The 18,728-nt window shown below is 36.4% G+C and overlaps 3 protein-coding genes across 5 annotated transcripts; 2 read left to right on the plus strand and 1 right to left on the minus strand.

The window, feature by feature from the left end:
- The first annotated feature begins 325 nt into the window (after positions 1-325).
- LOC105169693 (squalene synthase 2) lies at positions 326-7,456 on the plus strand. Of its 2 annotated transcripts, none has more exons than XM_011090175.3 (15): positions 326-484; positions 770-971; positions 2,148-2,190; positions 2,283-2,372; positions 3,092-3,167; positions 4,108-4,177; positions 4,508-4,651; positions 4,746-4,850; positions 4,984-5,130; positions 5,247-5,322; positions 5,889-5,977; positions 6,577-6,668; positions 6,748-6,793; positions 6,889-6,958; positions 7,041-7,456. In XM_011090175.3, coding segments are annotated over exons 2-15 (1,245 nt in total). In that variant the 5' UTR covers positions 326-484; positions 770-776; the 3' UTR covers positions 7,043-7,456. The 2 variants fall into 2 exon arrangements, with proteins under 2 accessions (XP_011088477.1, XP_011088478.1); XM_011090176.3 differs by having other exon boundaries at positions 328-484; positions 767-971.
- A 230-nt stretch (positions 7,457-7,686) lies between these two features.
- LOC105169694 (SH3 domain-containing protein 2) lies at positions 7,687-11,856 on the minus strand. The gene is made up of 10 exons (XM_011090177.3): positions 11,527-11,856; positions 10,757-10,867; positions 10,455-10,524; positions 10,210-10,361; positions 9,609-9,710; positions 9,274-9,474; positions 9,126-9,188; positions 8,873-9,022; positions 8,704-8,778; positions 7,687-8,214 (listed from the first exon to the last, which is right to left on the minus strand). The coding sequence occupies exons 1-10, from the start codon at positions 11,584-11,586 to the stop codon at positions 8,098-8,100; spliced, it is 1,101 nt and encodes a 366-aa protein (XP_011088479.1). The 5' UTR covers positions 11,587-11,856; the 3' UTR covers positions 7,687-8,097.
- Positions 11,857-15,832: 3,976 nt separating this feature from the next.
- On the plus strand, positions 15,833-17,733 carry LOC105169695 (GATA transcription factor 5). 2 transcript variants are annotated; one of them, XM_011090178.3, is made up of 3 exons: positions 15,833-16,090; positions 16,218-16,538; positions 16,868-17,733. In XM_011090178.3, exons 2-3 carry the CDS (start codon positions 16,236-16,238, stop codon positions 17,552-17,554), a joined length of 990 nt encoding a protein of 329 aa, XP_011088480.2. In that variant the 5' UTR covers positions 15,833-16,090; positions 16,218-16,235; the 3' UTR covers positions 17,555-17,733. The 2 variants fall into 2 exon arrangements, with proteins under 2 accessions (XP_011088480.2, XP_020551667.1); XM_020696008.2 differs by lacking the exon at positions 15,833-16,090 and adding an exon at positions 16,123-16,144.
- The last annotated feature ends 995 nt before the right edge of the window (positions 17,734-18,728 follow it).

Raw genomic sequence — 18,728 nt, forward strand, 5'->3', positions numbered from 1 at the left:
AAATTTTAGCCTATTATCATAACAGGAAAATTTTTTTTACAGACTTTTTAATACATAGAATTTTATATATTTGGTCCAAAGCAAATTGTCCTTTTTAATTCTAAAAGTCAGAATCAAGAAATACTGCCAAACACGCCTCGGCCTGGCAACCACCAAACCAGATTTTTATTTTCCCCCCTCCAGGTATTGTTCCAAACCAGAGAGTCAAAATCAGGCACATCACACGTTCCGTCAAACAATTGGGGCTACTCAACTTGCAAACAGCTCGCCCCCCCCCCCCCCCCCCCAACGCTAGCATATTTTTCCCACACAATACACATCACGCACTCACAACGGTCTTCTCATAGAATAAAAAAAATAAATTACTCCCTCTTATTCTCTCTTTCTGAAAGATTCATAACATTTTTCACATATAAAACGTCACACAAATTCATTACCAAATTCACACCGCCAAATCGAAATACTTTCAAAGCCAGATAACAGAGTGAGTACAGAGACGCAATTTAATCTGTTTCGAAATGACTTGAATGATTTTGTAATGAACTTGAGAAATTCTCCGTCTCTAATCTCGTTTGGACGAATGCGATTTTTGTTTATTCATCAATTGATAGATTCCGTCCAGAAATCCGTAATATTTTCGTTGCGGAAGTTCTCTGTGGTGTTCAAAATCGAAGGACGTCGCATCATTACCAAAATCATTCGATCGAAACTTTTGGATTTGTATTGATCTTCTGTTAACTGATAGTTGTTTGTTATTTGGTGTTAGCAGGTATAAGATGGGGAGTCTGCGTGCGATTTTAAGGCATCCTGATGATTTGTATCCCATGGTGAAGTTGAAGTTGGCGGTGAGAAGTGCGGAGAAACAAATCCCGGCGGAGCCACACTGGGCGTTTTGTTACTCTATGCTTCATAAAGTTTCTAGAAGTTTCGGTCTCGTTATTCAGCAACTGGACACAGATCTTCGTGATGCTGTGAGTTGAACTTCTTTCCGATTTTTATATAATCGTTTGCTTTTCTGGAAATATTTTGTACGTTTACTTTTGTTTGCTTTAGTTGTATTTGTAGATTTTTTTTCAAAAGTCTGGCTAAATTTTCGATGCAATAATTTAACTGCTTGTGTATTGACAATTATAGCAATACAGTTTTGGCGCCCATGAGGTGAAGTGTAAGTCTTACAATTCGAACCGGAAATACTTCCTCTCAAATTTCATGATCTTTTCATCAATCCTAAATTCATGACGAGGATTTAAAAGAATTTGTTAGTTTTTGCTTGCTCGGAGTAGGTTTTTCAAAAGGTTCTGCTAAATTTTCAGCAATTTCACGCAATAGTTAAACTCCAAGACCATTAACGAAATATAGTTTTGGTGTCAATGTGGTGAAGCCTAAAGTCTTAGAGTTGGAATTCGGAATACTTACTCACAGCTCTGATTATGTTTTCATCATTGTTAATTTCATGAGTCTACATCTAAGGATTTACATACAATATTAGAAACTGAGGTCAACGACAAGCTGCCCTAAACATAAGGGGATAGGATAGAGGGATCAGAATGAAGGGATAAGATCTCTTATGTGTTGTTTCGCCTTGTTCTGCTATTTTTTTTGGGAATAAATTTAACTTTAATTACTGTATTTATCAATGACGATGGAATCTCTCAACCTACTGTAGTTATATTGATTTTAGTAGGTTTTGTGAAGTGAAATTGCTTTCATAGTTTCTCATGCACCAACTCAATCGTACACAACACTCATATCCAAACATATAAGTGATAGTTCACGAGTCTAAATAACAATTTTATAGAAGGAATAATGTCTCCATATATTACGGTTGACAGATAACATTTGAAGTGTTCAAAAGGTTCAGAATGAACCAACAATATGGAGATGATATGGCATGATGATCTTAACTTTGGACCCATAAGTAACGTATTCATTTGGCATTCTTGTGGTGTCAATGTTTGGATAATTGAAAATTCAGTGCATTGGTAGGACAGTGTACGCTCCAATGTTTTGATTATTGACTTCCCAATGAGGCAGTTAGGATCGTGAACACCATATACATTTGAGTTGCATTGACACATCAGTTTTTTCTCTGTTGTATATTGGCGTCCGAAGAATGACATCTGCGCAATTTATCTTGAATTTTGCAGGTATGCATTTTCTATTTGGTTCTTAGAGCACTTGACACTGTTGGTAAGCTGTCCTATTTATAATTTATAGTTATAATTGTTTTTGCTTGATTATTGACACTGCTGGTAACCATCTTATTTCTTTGTTATTTTCAGAGGATGATACAAGCATAGCAACAGAGGTTAAAGTACCTATTCTGATGGATTTCCACCGCCATATATATGACCGTGAATGGCATTTTTCGTGTGAGTTCTCAACTTCTGCCATTTAGTCTATTTGGTACTCTTTGTATAATCAGGAAGTTGAAGAGCTACTGTGGCTCATTCATGTTTTGGTTTAGAATAAGAATTTTGGCTTGGCTTTCTTTACTCATTATATATGTCTTCCAAATTACAGCTACAACTGTTAAGCTGTTTGTTACCAATAGCCTCAAGCAACAATTTGATTATCAATAAAAATATACCCTGCATGGACAATAGGAAAATATCTATTCAAAAACTGAGTTGGTTACCATTTGTACTATGCAGTCTAGCCAGGTGTTATTTGATATATCTCATCCCAGCAGCCTATATTCGTCCTTCGTACCAAATCAAATGGAAGTTTAAATGATCATTTTTCATGATGGCTTGACGAGCAATGTACTACTATCCATGTCTGAATGTTTAGGTTGTTACAGCAAGAAAGTCATATGATCTACTTCTTTGGTTTAGGTTGTGAATTGATCTTTCTTACATTACAGAACTTCCAATAGTATCTTTTGTGCTAAGAGTATGATTGTGTAAGTACTATTTAAATAAGTAACCATGCAATCGATGATACTTAATAACCTTTACCTTAATTTTTATTGTAAAGATCCTAATGTTGTTATCATCAATGCGTAGGTGATAACATCTTAATAAGTGCTTTTTTGTCTAAAATAAGGATGCTCTACATATGTCTGAATCCTTGTATTTTTGCTTGACAGGTGGTACAAAGGATTACAAAGTTCTCATGGACGAGTTCCATCACGTTTCCACTGCTTTTCTGGAGCTTGGACGCGGGTAATTTTTTTACTAGCAATTCTTGCTCTTTTCTTTTCTTTTCTGTTTTGAACAAGAATTATTGCTCATTATACTATCAAATCAATTCATTATGTTCGTAAGAAAAATGAATTTTAACATTTATCTCTACTGTATATATAATCCAAGAATCATTTGATAATGATTTAACTATGGATGAATTGAGCTAGGACATCCAAGATCAGCACTAGTTCTGTATAACTTTTCAAACTAATATTTTGCTGGTGGCTGAGAAAGAAAAGGGCATTATTTCTGAATAGATCGTGGACAAGAATCATGAAATGGCCATTTATTGTAGGCTGACTAGGTACACCATTTTGTCAATATATATGGACCGGAAATAGTCTTAACTCTCTGTGGAGTAGTCTGCCTGAAGCACATGAAAAATGGTAATCGAGAAGGAATTCAACATTTTAATCTAGCTTCAGATATGCAAATGCCTTTTGATGGATTCAAGTAGAGAAGAATCAATATACTGGCACAGAAGGCATTTTTCAATAGAATATATATCTATATTGTAGCCAATGAATATAGATAATTTCTTCTGAATCATGTAAGATGACCTGGTTGTGGTGCATTAATTTTGTTAAGTCCGTATAGTCTTTATAAAATAAATTATTTGGGAATCAGAATTCTCCTACTTGTGAAACTATTGGTGAAGGGTAAACATGAAATCTTGTGGCAAAAGGTTCACATTTTCTTGAAAGGATGGGAAAAAAAACAACTTAAGTTGTAAATATTTCTGGAGCAGAAAAAAGGAAAATACCTAGTTGGAGAAAAGTAATACTATTTTCACTTTTGTACAATTTATGCTTGATACTTAGCATTATCATAGTTGGAGTAACTTGGGTCTTAACCAGTTTAATGCACATATTAAGTGCTTTTCTGTGCATGCAAAGTAATTGTCAAATTTCTTTTGCAGTTATCAGGAGGCAATTGAGGACATTACAATGAAAATGGGTGCAGGAATGGCAAAATTTATTTGCAAGGAGGTATAGCAAAGATATTACTGCAGAAGCAGTTCATCAGTGCTCCGATTGAACTAATTGTGAATCATATCTATCCTGGCTTTCAAAGTGGCTTCCTAGGAGATGTTGAGATTCATTTGTTATAACCTCTGTGATTGCTTCTGTGCATGCCAGTGTTTCCTCTGTGCCAAACTGTTAAGCAACTAATTAGTTTTTCTGTTGCAATGACATATAACCAGTACATTACATGATGTGGTTATGATGAAAATCTTTGATAAAGTATTGTCAGCCAGATTATATGTTTTCCCTCAACAGAAGTTGCTTAGATAGTCTTACTGACACATCTCTTTCCAGGTAGAAACAATAGACGATTATGATGAATACTGTCATTATGTGGCTGGACTTGTTGGATTAGGGTTGTCTAAACTGTTCCATGCTTCTGGAAAAGAAGACCTGGCTTCAGATGATCTCTCCAATTCCATGGGTTTATTTCTTCAGGTACTAATTCCATTACACCATTGCTAGACACCTTAGAGATCTCTGGCGTACTCAGAACTATAACAAGCTGTCTTATGTATTTGCAATAATGCAGAAAACAAATATTATCAGAGATTATCTGGAGGATATTAATGAGATACCAAAATCACGTATGTTCTGGCCTCGTCAAATATGGAGTAAATATGTCAACAAACTTGAGGTACATCTTTAAGCCCTTCTGAATGAACCTATAATCTTGGTCCTTAAGTTGCTTCAAAGATATAAATTGGATGTAAATTAATAGAAGTAATTTATTTATTTTGTTGACAGTTTATTTGGTTTTGAATTCTCAGGACTTAAAATATGAGGAGAATTCAGTTAAGGCAGTGCAGTGCTTAAATGACATGGTCACAAATGCTTTAACACATGTAGAAGATTGCCTGAAATACATGTCTGATTTGCGAGATCCAGCTATATTTCGTTTTTGTGCAATTCCGCAGGTACATATATTTGTGCATGATGTTTGCATAATTTAGAACATAATGACATCCAGGCTAACTCTAGCGCTGGTTTAACATTTACATTGCACATATTTCACCTATTTCTAACATACCAGATCATGGCAATCGGGACATTAGCTTTGTGCTACAACAACATTCAAGTCTTCAGAGGTGTTGTGAAAATGAGACGCGGTAAGATGAAAATTAACCATATGAATCCATATTGTTCATGTTTCATTCAAAGAAGCATTTATTTATTTATTAGCCCTTTTTGCTTTGCTTGCATAATGTGCTTTATGAGCATTAAGAAACTGGATTCTTAGTTTTAACGCAAAGAATAGCCAGTCAAAGCAGCTCATGAAAAGAATGACTAAACAAACTATTAGGCAAAGACCAAAAAGGGATTTCCATCAAACTGATGATCGCTTGTCCCCCTCCAGTACATACCGAACGTGGTACAAGCCTCAGACTCCTCTTACCTATCTACCCCTGAATTATGTATTCACTGATACTTTTTAATTCAAGCGCAAGGTAGGAATACACACTATATGCAACTTTAGGCAGGTCTCTCACAATAAAGATAAGGTTCAGATAGTGGTCTAGCTTTCTTTACTGTTGCTTTCCAAGTTCAAAATCCCACTTCTCCCATACCCTCCCAGTTATATGAATTTGCATTTTTGTGTGCTAGGTTGCATGTAGCACTATTCTAATTAAATCAACAGAAGATAACTATTATTTTTCGTGTTTACTTTCCGTAGGTCTGACTGCTAAAGTTATTGACCGAACTAAAACAATATCTGATGTTTACGGAGCCTTTTATGATTTTTCAAGAATGCTAAAATCGAAGGTACGATGCTTCTACTCGCTGATACTTTATGAGGTTCCACTGTTACAACCATTTTCATAAACTTCTCTCTGAACAAAATCTTCCCATGCATGATGCCACAAAAGACAGAGCCCAAAGCCCCAAGAATGATCATACAAACAATTATTTCAACAATTCTACCTTTTGATCTGTGCTATGTGAAACCGAATCTAGTTTCTGGATTCTTTATCCGTGTGCCACCATTTTGACTGGAATGGAGTAGTTTTATAATTACTGAAAAAAAATTCGTCAATTTATTCCTGGCTTTGACGCTCTAAATTCCATCAAACTGCAGAGTTGTGTCCAATCATCAAATGTTAATGAGGCCTGTAGCTGGAAACCTGAAATCCTTAAATTAGTGGAGTATTAGAAATAAATTGAACAATCTTTCCTGGTGAATGTTAATGATCGAGGATTCCCCATTCTATCATTCACATTTGTCATATATTTTTTTACTCTGAATGATTGCTATTGCTTTGGGTGCGGGTTACACAAGAACTATCTTGCTAGCATTAGTTTCCTGATTAACAAGAGATGATTCTGCCTTTCGCTAATGTTTGTTGCATTCTTGCACTCTCTAGGCTGATGACAATGATCCCAATGCTAGAAAGACAAAGGAATTCTTAGAAACAATCTTGAAACTTTGCAGGGATTCTGGAACCTTAAACCAAAGGTTAGATTAATTTATCATTAAGTTCTGATCTAGTATCATATTCTTCTACTAACTTCATAACCTTTTTCTTTTCCACCAGGAAATCTTACATCATCCAGAGCAAGCCCCACTACAGTCCGACTCTGGTTAGTGTCGAAAATGTTTGTTTCCTTTTCTTGTAATTATTGAAGAAAGCAATTTGTCAAAGCAGATTACTTTCTAATCAAATATTTCCATGCAGATCGTTGTCATTTTCATCATATTGGCTATTCTTTTAGCATACCTGTCTGCAGCTCGACCGGCTAATATGTGTAAGTTGTGTGCAACTCTAGTATGTTAAAATTGGAATTTGACTTTGGATTCTCTCTCATTTGGCACTCCGGATAATTGCAGGACTTGTATCTCTGGACTACTTCTAGTTATCAAATCAGCTGTAGAAGATTTGAATTTCAGTGTATAGCATTGGATCCAATGAACACAATTTTATGTCACACGAAACTTAAGCCGATGTTTTCTATTAAATGGTGCCTGAGCCATAATCAGCATATTGTAAAGCCAAATGAATTTTGGCTGTCCGTCCAAACATCTAGACGAAACTCAGTTTCGTCGGAGTGCAAATTACATGATGCAGTTGATATTTAGTTTTGGAAAATGAAGCTTCTCATCCTAATTATAGTTGGATTGCAATGCATATTAGAGGAGATTCACAAAATTGTAAGCTTTGCTGTCAGTTTGGAATTCGAGCTTATTCCAACTTGTAACGCTTGAAAAATTGCTGAATTCAATCTCGCAGAATTGCTTGGTGTAAATCTGAAATCCTGGCATTTTCTCACCTATTGACAAAAAGATTAAGCAAAACCTAGAGATTCTTTTTGGTTTGTATGATTTTTACGGCACTATTTCGATGGTTATACTGTACTAGTTCGAGATCCTATACTACAGAAAGTTGAGGGATAGATAGTAGCATAAAAGAACAAGGAAGAATTAACTGCACCAAAATATTATGTTCGTGTCTTACCATAAAATGGGGAAAAAATCATAGCACAAGGGAAAACACGTGTAGCCAATAAAACAATTGATACAGAGACCAGTTTTCTGAAAAAGTATATGTTGCTGAAATAAAAATGAGTCCTGGGTAACTAGAACAGAAACCAATGTACGGAACAATGAAAAATGCGGTAGGAAAACATTTAGGCCTGATTTTTGGTAAAGCCAACTGATTTACAGAACAAATGGATAAGGTTTCCCAAAGGCAATTTCGGAAAAAAGGTCTCATAAAAAATGTACCACAAGAAAACAGCACACATTACATCAATCTGCAAAATTTGCAACTGGTAATATATAACACGAAGGGAGCTGGCAAGTACCCTTACTGTATCCGTGACTGAGTGCATAAATGATACACATGCACGAGCGCATGGTGAAACCAAAACCAAAACCATGGTACGCTTCAGAAAACTTCAGCAACCTTACTTGCGAGAACGCGATCACGTCTCTCTATGTATCCAAATGGAAACCAACCAGCTTTGCCTTTGCACTCACCTTCAGCCCAGCCATTGTTTGAAACCTTGAAATGAAACATAAGATAATTTGTCTAGTCAGCAACAATCAGTATTAAACTGGAAAAGGGCCAATAGAAGGTTTTCATGAAACCGAGCCAAGGATACAAAAATGAATATGAAAACTTTCACAGGGATCATGAATTGTAATCATATGCCAACTTCTAACTAAATCTGACAATCTAAGACCGGAACTGGGATAAAAACAAAACGTGGTCAGGCAGCTCACAACTCCTAAACTCCTCATATGGCTGGGGAGGTAAACCTGGAAAAGGGCTTTGAGCAGCAGGATATATTGACTCAGAAGAGGTATTCATCTTGAATGGAGAAGAGGTCAGATAACAGTTAGAAATGTGAGCAAACATGCATACGTTCATTTAGTTTAGATGGCATACTATATTGTATGATAGCAAAAGATTGAGATAAAAAAATATTATATACAGAGAAGATTCTTGCGGCTAATTAACATAAACACCACTCAATCAAGATATGCCAACCTTTCGAACGACAACATAGTCTCCAACTGACAAGTTAAGCTCCACATCTGATTCAGCTTGATATGAGTACATGACCTATTCATAGAGCAATGAACAGCGGAAGGAATTAAACAGCTATCGTCTGGCGCCCGTAGAAATTTCTGACATTTCAGCTCAGTAAGCAACTTACCTCCCCAAGAAAGTAGCCCATGCTATCAGTTACTCCGTTCTCCACTGGTGAAGTAGACACACCATTTACTTCTTCATATGATGGAGGTACAGGCATACTATCCACACTTGGAGCAGGAGCTGCTTCAATTCGTTGGCGCTCAGACATCATCTGCACAAAATATAAATCATGATATGCCTAAGATGAGGAAACTTAAAGCATGAGGAGACAGAATAGGTATTTGCCCATTCACAGATCAAGAGATAACACCTACTTCGCCTTCCAGCTGATCAAGAATTTGAAGAACTCGCTGATGGTAAGCTCGTTCAGCTTCAACCTACAGTGCAGGGATATATTAGAAACAGTTCCAAGGCTGGTTTGTGAACTTCGCATTCCATCACTTAAGAAGAAGACAGCAGTACCATGGCTATCAGCCGTTGCAGTGATAACCTTTGTTGTTGAGCTTCAACAGCAGCCATAGCAGCAGCAGCTTCTTTCCCCAGTGTGGCTACATTTGACTTTAGATCTTGCAATTTAGCTTCAGCTGCTTCAAGTTTCAAAGCTATGTCAGGATGAGCAGTTCCTTCTCTTACTTTGGCTTGTCTTCTGGCAACTTCAACAGCCTATCTAGGTTCAACAAATTCAATACAAAAGCTGGTGAAGAGCAGCCTCAGTCCAATTAAACACCTATATTTGATATACTAATGAGAGAGGCAATTTTCTAATGCATATGACATCAAGTTAATCACCCAAATACCTGAGCTTCTGCCTCTTGTCGCATCCTATCATATCTTTGCGCAAGATGGCGAGCATCTTCGAGTGGAGCTCCCATTACCATAGCTCTCAATGGTTCTGCCACCTATTATCCAAGAAAATAGACATTTCAACTAATAGAGCAATCTAAAATACCATAAATAGATTCCAAAAATAGTTTTTCACTGATGTCAGAAGTACAGAGAAAGAGAATAGCAAAAATTTAACTTCTTAAACAAATTCGAGCCTTATAGTGATCACAATTTACTGTAACCAATGAGAAGTTGAAACATGTCTAATTGTTTAGCATAACCAATCTAGCTTGAGCAAACAAAAAACAATTAATCAAATGTGTAATCAGGCGATGATCACAAGTGTAGCTGCCAGGTTACATGAAGAAAATATATATCCAACAGCATGAAATTGCACCAGGACCACAAACGCCTCATATTATTCGTATATTGAAATGGGCTTGATCTCCTTATCCAACTCCAGTGACTCATTATGTGTAAATGCCACAATCTTCCCCAGGAATAGAAAGCTAGGTCATGGCACCTAAACAATCAATCAACAATCTGGATACGTTGGGAAAGAACAATTATTACCTGCGTGCCAAGGGCTTTCAACAGATTCCCACGTTCTTTCTCCATTTGAGCACGAGCTCGGGCAAAATTTGTTGCAGCTTTTGACAATGTATTGCCACTGGTACATGTATTTTCAACACCATACTTCCTGCTATCTTCTGACAATTTAGTTCCTGAAAGAAAGTCGGATGTGACAGGAATCAACATCTTACACTTGGCATATTTTCATAAGATAAGAAGAACAGTTTTGATCTTCAGTGAATAACCTATCTCAACTTGTTTGGACCCCGTAACTATATAACCTTCAACACCACGAACAATATCCCTCTGGAAATGCTGCGGAGTAGGAAAACATGACCAATTTCAATCAAGAGGAATAAATAATGCATAGTGTAAACAAAATAATCATGAAAATTTAACCAAGTCTATTAACACAAGTTGGATAAGTCATGGAGTGAATTGCTGATTAAGCTTTGAAAGTGTGTTCTGTGCACACATACAATTGTGAAGCCATTTAACACACACATACACACAGTTGCACAAATGAGCTTTAAATAGGGAAAGTCACCTTGGCAGCACGAGTGGATATGTATAGCTTTTCAAGTTTCTGGTGCTGCTGGAGCTCAGCATCATCTGCCACAACACTATCTGATCCTCCATAGAACTGCTTCAGAACAGCCTGAAATGAAATCAATAAGAATGCATTAGTTTTTCAGATACAAATTAAAATCACTTCAAAGGACAGATAAGTAGAGCAAGTTAAAAATGGATGAGACAAGCACAGCTTAAGAACAACACAAAATATAAACTGGAACAAGGTCTTGTCATTCCATAGACCTATCTAGTCCCCTGCATCAAATAGACACACATTTTCACACATAGAAGCAGTTGAATTAATTGAATTTCATGTTTGACTGCAAATTGTTATGTTTAAACTTCAAAGCTGTCGCGCTGCTCGCGCACAAACCAAAAAATATGAGAATTAAATGTTCACCAAGTAGCCAGGTACAATACTCAATGTAAAGATCACGCACCAATTTGTTGAAACCAAAATTTCATCCGAACATAAACGCAACCGTATTTACGGTTCGAAAACCTAAATCAACACGATTAGACAAGCACAATACGCTGAATTTCAAATCCAAATGCCGGAAGAAGAGGCGAGAAATCCAACTTCAAGGCACAAAATACTCCCAAACAATCAAATAATTCACGCAGATCTCAAATCATCGAGACATTCGAAGTGCGCCGCTGATCGGAGCTGCTCGCATAAAAATCCTAATTCGAAAACGCAAGTACAGATATACAAATCTGCGACTGCAGGGCGTGAGAAAGTACCTGCTGTTGCCTGGCGACCTGTTCTCGGAGTCTGGAGGCCTGTTTTCTAATAGCTTCCATTCACGAAATCGATAGATAGCTTCCAACTTGTATGCGCAAATAACAACAGATTATTATTCAGAAGAAGAATACAGAACAGAGAAGATTGAGAATTCAAACTTCGTAGCCGTCGATCGTCGTAATGAATTCGACTCCGAGATTTAGATCGATGATTTTGAAAAAATGATTGTTTGTGTTGCGAAGGGGAAAAACAAATAGAGAAATGGGGAATTTCTTTTCCTTTTCTTTTTCCCTCACACACCCCCTAAAGCCACATTTGCTTCCGGATGACTGAACAAGTGACCATAAATCACTTGTTACAACCCCCCCCCCCCCCCCCAAAAAAAAAAAAAGAGATAAATTAAAGCCATGTGGCAGCACAAAAATGTCCATGTCACCAACACTATTTTCGGACATAATTAAGTACTTTTTAAAAATATAGATAAAATTTTAGGTAAAAAATTATAAAAAATATGTGGGGAATGATAGTCCAAAATATGGTATCCATTTATTGTAGGGATTTTGAATGACTTGTGACGAAATCAAAAGTTGGAAGCAAAGCTTTCTTGTAAATGACAAAGCTTTTTGGAAAGTATTACGCTGATCCACTTGAAGATAAAATAAGAGATTCGATTATGGACACTTATTAGCAAACAAGCAAATGTTAATTATTAAATGGTTTATCATTAATCTCTATTTTTATTTCTTTGATCTTTTCTTTTATCCAGAATACAATATGCTCAAGATCTTCTGGTGTAAGTTCTTATCGATATATTAAATCCAAAAAGATTATAATAAACATCAAAAAAATAAATTGTAAATATGATGAGGTCTAGCAATGGTATGTTCCAAAATTGTTCTCAATTTGATAGAAAAATATTTTAAAATCGCCCCTAATAATAACAGTCTGAGAATCAAATTAGGCCACGGTGTACCGTGTAACGGTCATATGCTTCATAGCAAAAGAGTAACATTAGTGCATTAATGATACATAAATATTTTCTATCGATGTATGGAAGACAAGATGGCGCCAAGTACCCTTCATCCTAAGGCCTTCATTATCCGGGTCAAAATCGGGTTGGGTTTGGTTAGTGAGCGGATCCTTCATCTAGTGAGCTAGATAGGCCGACCATAATCGGGCTGGACCGAAGATTAACTTGGGCCTAACCCACATCAAAATACTGTGCCTTTCAAGTTTGAAATTTGAAGTTCATCCAGATAATTAAGAGTCTATCTCTCCTCTTGAAACCCCATCCCAATTGAGTTTCGTCCTGTCCTAACTAATAAAATCGTCGATGCATCACAAAAATGAAACGACCTCGCGGCGCTGCAGTCTATATACGTTTGATGAGCGCATTGAAGTCACTCATTTCTGTCAAACTTTCTCAAGAGAAATGGCCTACAGAAGTCTTTCTCTTGTGTTTCTTTTCCTTGCTAAACTTTTCCCTTCCATTTTCAGAAATGGCAATAAATCAGACTGCTGATGGTGTGCCAGATTATATGCAAAATCCAAGAACACCATTGAAGTTAATTAACTAACTTGCCACATTGATCCGGGTCGACATCACAAGTGATATATAACGATCTAAGCTGAGTGAGGTTTAATGTTCGTGTCGGATGGTGAAAAGAGATGGGGCACACTTCTTGGCTGCAATCCAAGTCGTTAAGGCTTGATGAAGTGACCCTAACGCTGGCCTCTTAAGGGTTCAAATGACTCGTCCGGCTCAGTATTATTAAATATTTATGAAATGTTAAAAGAGTCCCTACCTATTTCATTTGGGTCAGTTGCAGTAAGTGAATGCGGATTGCAGACTCACAGTTTTGTACGTAATATTAATTAACCAAGTATTATTGCGATAGCGACTTTAATATTGTAACTGGGGTTGACTGGGAATTGCGACTCTTGCACTACCACTCAAAATTCTTCTACCAATATTTGTAAGATGATGGCCACATGTCCACAACTCTAAATTGCCTAGTTTTTTTTAGGTCAACCGCTTAGATTAGTTGAATGTTTGGTGTCGTGTTAATTAAAAACTACAGCATCTTCTTTTCTAATTTTTAATCATGAAATATTACTTCAATTCATTTATACTTATGAGGAATTACAAAATCAGATGCCATACCCCAACTTTTATTTTTTTGAAACTAAAAAAAGAATAACATATCCATGTACAAGGTCGCACATGTAATTGCCGGAAAATTCTAATTCGGACTCGATTTGATTGAATCTGAACCAATTATATAATAAACATAATATATTTGTCATGTAATTGATATACACTTAAATAAAAATGACCAATCAGATCACAAGTAAAATACACTTATAAAATTATTTCCGTAACTATAAAATTGTAAGTTGGAGTTGGAGAGCAGTAGGCAACAGGCAATCGGCGTGATAGATAGCGCATTGTTGAAAAAATATGAGTGGGACAGAGCATGTGTTTGTATTATTGTAAGCCTTAATAATAAATAGCATCTCCGGAGCATTAAGTGTGATACGTGGTTTTACTAACGTGCATGACACTTGTGCACTACCAAAGTTTCTATGCACTCAAAATCTAAGCCATTGCCGGCACTCCTCACGCGCTTCAGCAGTTGCTCCAAAAGACAGCCATCCGCAGCCCACGTGTCAAGCAATACGACAGTGCATTATGGATATGCACGAACCATGCATGCAATCAACTGTATTTTTTTTTCTTTTATATTTAATTTATTTCTTTTTTATGTATTGATACATTTATAAATATAAATAATGTGAATTTATACATATAAAATGAAATACGAGATATGATAATAAGACGGCAACTGGTTCGCAAATATAACCATATACTTTGATCGCTACGGCTATACAATAATTATAGTATCTTAATATTAAAATATTGTTTGCTAAAATAATGAAGGCCAAATCGATATTTTATAATTCTGTAATTATGAGAATATAAATTTTAATTCTATCAAATATTAGTTAATTATTGATATATGTACTTGTTTTTTTTTTTAATTTACTTCTTGATATAATTAACGAGTTATATCACTTAATACATAAAAATATTAAACACTGATCTACTACATCAATAATCATAGCAAATGATAAGTGAATTAGAGTACACGTATGATGAGGAATTTAGAAGAAGTATTTAAAAAATCTTCATATTGACAATATTTCAGATCAATCGAAATGTCACTAAAATAACTCAAAATTTGAGTAACATTTCGATGGATTTATTACACATTATTACGAAAATCTTTTAAATATACGCACTCCATTGATTATTACTATAATTTATTCAATGAAAAGAATCTACACATACACAGTACTCGAACTCAAAATTTTTATCAACCAAAGAGTCATGAGACCTCGCAAAACATGGTAATTCATTATTCTTGTTTTTTTGTATTAAAATTAATGAATGTGTGAAATAATTATTTGAAGAAATTTATAGTTAGTTTTTTGATGTCCAACTTTAGTGAATTTGAGGTCGCTTAATTCACAAATTATAATAATGTGGATTTAAATCTGAGATAAAGTTACATTTGTAGAGACATATACATAGAAAGGCAGGCGCAAAGTCCAAACACTCGGCTGCGGGGTTTGTGATTTTGATAAGTAGCATTCTGGAAATAGTTAAAAGAGAAAGCGGGAAGATTATGAGGAACGACCAAAAGGGACGGCGCGACGAACGCGGTAAAGCTGTCTTGTTTTCGTGACTTAGTTATTACCAAATTTATAGTTCAAATCTTGAACAAAATATTAAAAAGGAAAAAGACACAACACATCACTAAGTTTTGGCGGTTTTCATGGCCAAAGCTGACCGGCTCTCCCTCCGGTTTTGAATTTTTCAATTTTTCTTAGAGTAATGATGATATGGTCATTTGCGTGGTTTACCATCATCACTCAACTTTTCATTATGTCGAAAATATTGACCAATCAGAAACCAAAAACCCAAATAGTAAACCACTCGTCAGCATCCCATTGGATAAGACAATTTATATCCCACGCGGTTAAGTAAAGACAAGCTGTCATTCTATTACTATTATATTTTTCTTTTTTTTTGGGGGCGGGGGGGGGGGGGGGTTTCCTCCATGTTGACCCCATTGGAAATAACCAATATTATTTTTGACCTTTTTTTTGGTTTTAAATTTTGAAAAAATCAATAGGATTCGGTGGGAAGGCGGAAGAATCAAACATGTTTTCAGTTGTCCATTTCCATGCAAAAGAAAAAAGAAAAATGAAAACTATGAATAGTCAGCCATCCACTCAGTCATCAAAAATCTCGATCAGAGTTAATTATGCAGTGCGTTACAACTCACCGTTATAACATGCTCTCCAAACACATATAGAAAAAGAAAAATAAAAAAAGAAAAAAAGAAAAAGAAAACCATTAACCCACCACCAGTTTCGCCCACGATCCAGCCTTCGTTTCAGTTTCTCTTTACCCACATCTTTTTCTTTTCTTCTTACCTTGTATTTCTCTGCAGCCTTGTGGTTTTTTTTATCACGCAAACATACTTATATATTCAGGTATGAATATATGTATATATACATGCGTATGATTTTTGTTTGATGGGATCGATGGTGAATAATTGTGTTTTTTTTTTTTTTTGTATATAAAGATTTTGGGATTTGATTTTTGGTTTTAATTGTTCAGTTGTTGGAGTTTTGAGTTATGGAGTGCATTGAGGCAAGAGCGCTGAAATCAAGTTTCCTCTCGCAAATGGCTATGAAAACGACTTCTCAGGTGTTCTACAACGACGACGTCTGGTGTTTGACTGGAATTAACAACGTTGCCTCCGATGATTTCCCCGTTGAAGACCTCCTCAACCTCGATTTCTCTGATAAAGAGTTTCAGGATGGGTTCTTTTCTCAGGAAGATGACGTCTCACAGAAGGCTAGTTCCTATAATTCTTCTTCCATTTTCTCCGGTACCGACGATTTTGACAGCCTCTCCGCCGGAGAACTCGCCGTTCCGGTAATTAGTTAAATGTTTTGCTATGTTTCAATTCAGCCCTGGTTTTCAAGACGAAAAACTACTGCCAGATAACAACGTCTAAATCTTTTTTTTTTTTTTAAAAAAAAGAAGTTTCTCATATTAATATAATTATGAGGCGTAAATTCATAATTCATGCAGAAAGAATTTCCAAATTAATATCTCTTTTTTCTCGTTGAAAATTAGGCGATGAAACTGATTTTTCATTTTTTTTCCACCTAATTTTTTTCGTTTTCGTTTTCGTTTTCTTTTCCTTGGGAAAAGTAAAAAGGAATTAATTCTTTTTTTCCCGCTTTGGTAATTTGTTTCAGGTTGATGATTTGGAGAATTTAGAGTGGTTGTCTCAATTTGTGGACGACTCTACGTCGGGCCTCTCTTTATTGTGCCCCGCCGGAAGCTTCACGTCGAATATTGGAACAAATTCGGGGAAACGGGTCGACCCCGTTAACAGGCCGCCACAGAACATTCGGGCCCCGTGCTTCCCTATGCGGGTCCCGAGTAAAGCTAGGAGCAAACGGTCGAGGCCAAACGGACGGCCATGGACTCTTGCCTCTCCGCCGTTGAGCTCTGCTGATTCATCCTCAACGTCGTCATCATCCTTAGGTTCTTCCAGTGTATCTCCTTTCATTTTCACGAACCCGGTTCTTGACACAGAGTGGTTTTCCAGCGTCGAAAAACCGCCGGCCAAGAAACAGAAGAGAAAACCAGATGCTGAGAGCGGTTCCGTCTCCGGCCGTAGGTGCACGCATTGTCAGGTCCAGAAGACCCCACAGTGGAGAACCGGACCACTAGGACCGAAAACATTGTGCAACGCTTGTGGTGTCCGGTTCAAATCCGGTCGGCTATTTCCCGAGTATAGACCTGCTTGTAGCCCGACCTTTTCACAGGAGATGCATTCCAATAGCCACCGTAAAGTTTTGGAGATGCGGCGGAAGAAAGAAATAGGAGAGGAGACAGAACCCGGCCTGACCCGAGTAGTTCAGTCTATGAGCTTGTAGGTTAGTTATAATGTTGGGCCGGTTTCCGGAAACCGGTCAAGTGCAAAATTTTTGGGTGGTGGATGGTAGGCTGAGGCAGGTAGCCATAGAATAGGGAGGTTATGGACTTAGTTTCTTGGCTGTAATTCATTTATTTGCAGTTTCTAAGTTAATTAAAAGACCAGTGATGATAACATAAATGGGTTTGTCAAGTTAAAATTATCACATCATTATTTCTGAACAATATCAAAACTACTACCAATGCCACTTTGTGAAATTGAAACATTATAAAAACTTCAAAAATTTTAAATTATAAATTTGGAAAAACATTAGTCACAGACATGATTAATACACAATTGAGAAAAAGTATTAGTAATATGTATTTAATGCAAACATATACAATTATGTGAATTTCAACCTCTCCCGATGTCCAATTAACAATAAACGTATCTCATATTTTAAAGTCTGATCATTAATTACAGGGGGAAGATATAATTATTTTGTGTAGTTTTCTTTCTGAACAAATATTTTGTGTAGTGGAGAAAAATACAATAATCAGGGGCAAAAATGTAATTATGGTCCATGATTTAGAAAGTCATATTGGGCAGTGGGGGGTTGAAGATTTCAAAGCAGTTGAGCGGTATGTGTGGGATTCCGTTGAAAAAGGCAGCCAGAATCTATCATAACGTTCACGGGTCTAATGGGTTTCCCTCCCAGGGTAAATTACGTTTTTACCTAGAATTGGAAGGATTGATTGAAATAATCTTTTTATGGATGGGAATGGGCCCATTTTGGGATTGAGGTCAGTAGGTGGGTTTGGAGCCCACAGTTGTTGTGTGGTCTTTGCAACTTCTCCTGCTTTTGAAATATCTAATCCAACAATAATAACAATACAAACTTACCACTCAATTTCCCATCTCACATTCTTGAAATAATCATTACAAACAACGACAACAACAACTATGTCATGTCTGGAAGCAAAATTACATAATTTAGTTAGGTCATAATTAGGTTAAACTTTGGACTTAAGCCTCTCCCCACCATCCTACTTGCATTTTTCAGACTTATGAGAGAGCAAGCTGTAATAATTTAATTTAATTACAAAACAAGTAGGGAGAAAACAAACCATAATCCTAATGGCCTATATCAATACCAAATTTATAGTTTTGATGATGATTTGTGTGGGTGGGGGTAA

The sequence above is a fragment of the Sesamum indicum genome, linkage group LG8, assembly GCF_026168435.1.
Source record: "Sesamum indicum cultivar Baizhima isolate 11 linkage group LG8, ASM2616843v1, whole genome shotgun sequence".
In the NCBI taxonomy this organism is placed as follows: Eukaryota; Viridiplantae; Streptophyta; class Magnoliopsida; order Lamiales; family Pedaliaceae; genus Sesamum; species Sesamum indicum.

Bases quoted from the DNA above. Each gene is read 5' to 3' on its own strand.
- LOC105169695 (XM_011090178.3), top strand. From the start codon at position 16,236: ATGGAGTGCATTGAGGCAAGAGCGCTGAAATCAAGTTTCCTCTCGCAA. The intron at 16,539-16,867 runs GTAATTAGTTAA...AATTTGTTTCAG, and splicing joins CCGGAGAACTCGCCGTTCCG to GTTGATGATTTGGAGAATTT.
- LOC105169693 (XM_011090175.3), top strand. From the start codon at position 777: ATGGGGAGTCTGCGTGCGATTTTAAGGCATCCTGATGATTTGTATCCC. The intron at 2,191-2,282 runs GTAAGCTGTCCT...TGTTATTTTCAG, and splicing joins TAGAGCACTTGACACTGTTG to AGGATGATACAAGCATAGCA. The intron at 4,178-4,507 runs GTATAGCAAAGA...ATCTCTTTCCAG, and splicing joins CAAAATTTATTTGCAAGGAG to GTAGAAACAATAGACGATTA.
- LOC105169694 (XM_011090177.3), bottom strand. From the start codon at position 11,586: ATGGAAGCTATTAGAAAACAGGCCTCCAGACTCCGAGAACAGGTCGCC. The intron at 9,189-9,273 runs GTACTGCTGTCT...CCTGCACTGTAG, and splicing joins TGCAACGGCTGATAGCCATG to GTTGAAGCTGAACGAGCTTA. The intron at 8,779-8,872 runs GTAAGTTGCTTA...CTCTATGAATAG, and splicing joins TGGGCTACTTTCTTGGGGAG to GTCATGTACTCATATCAAGC.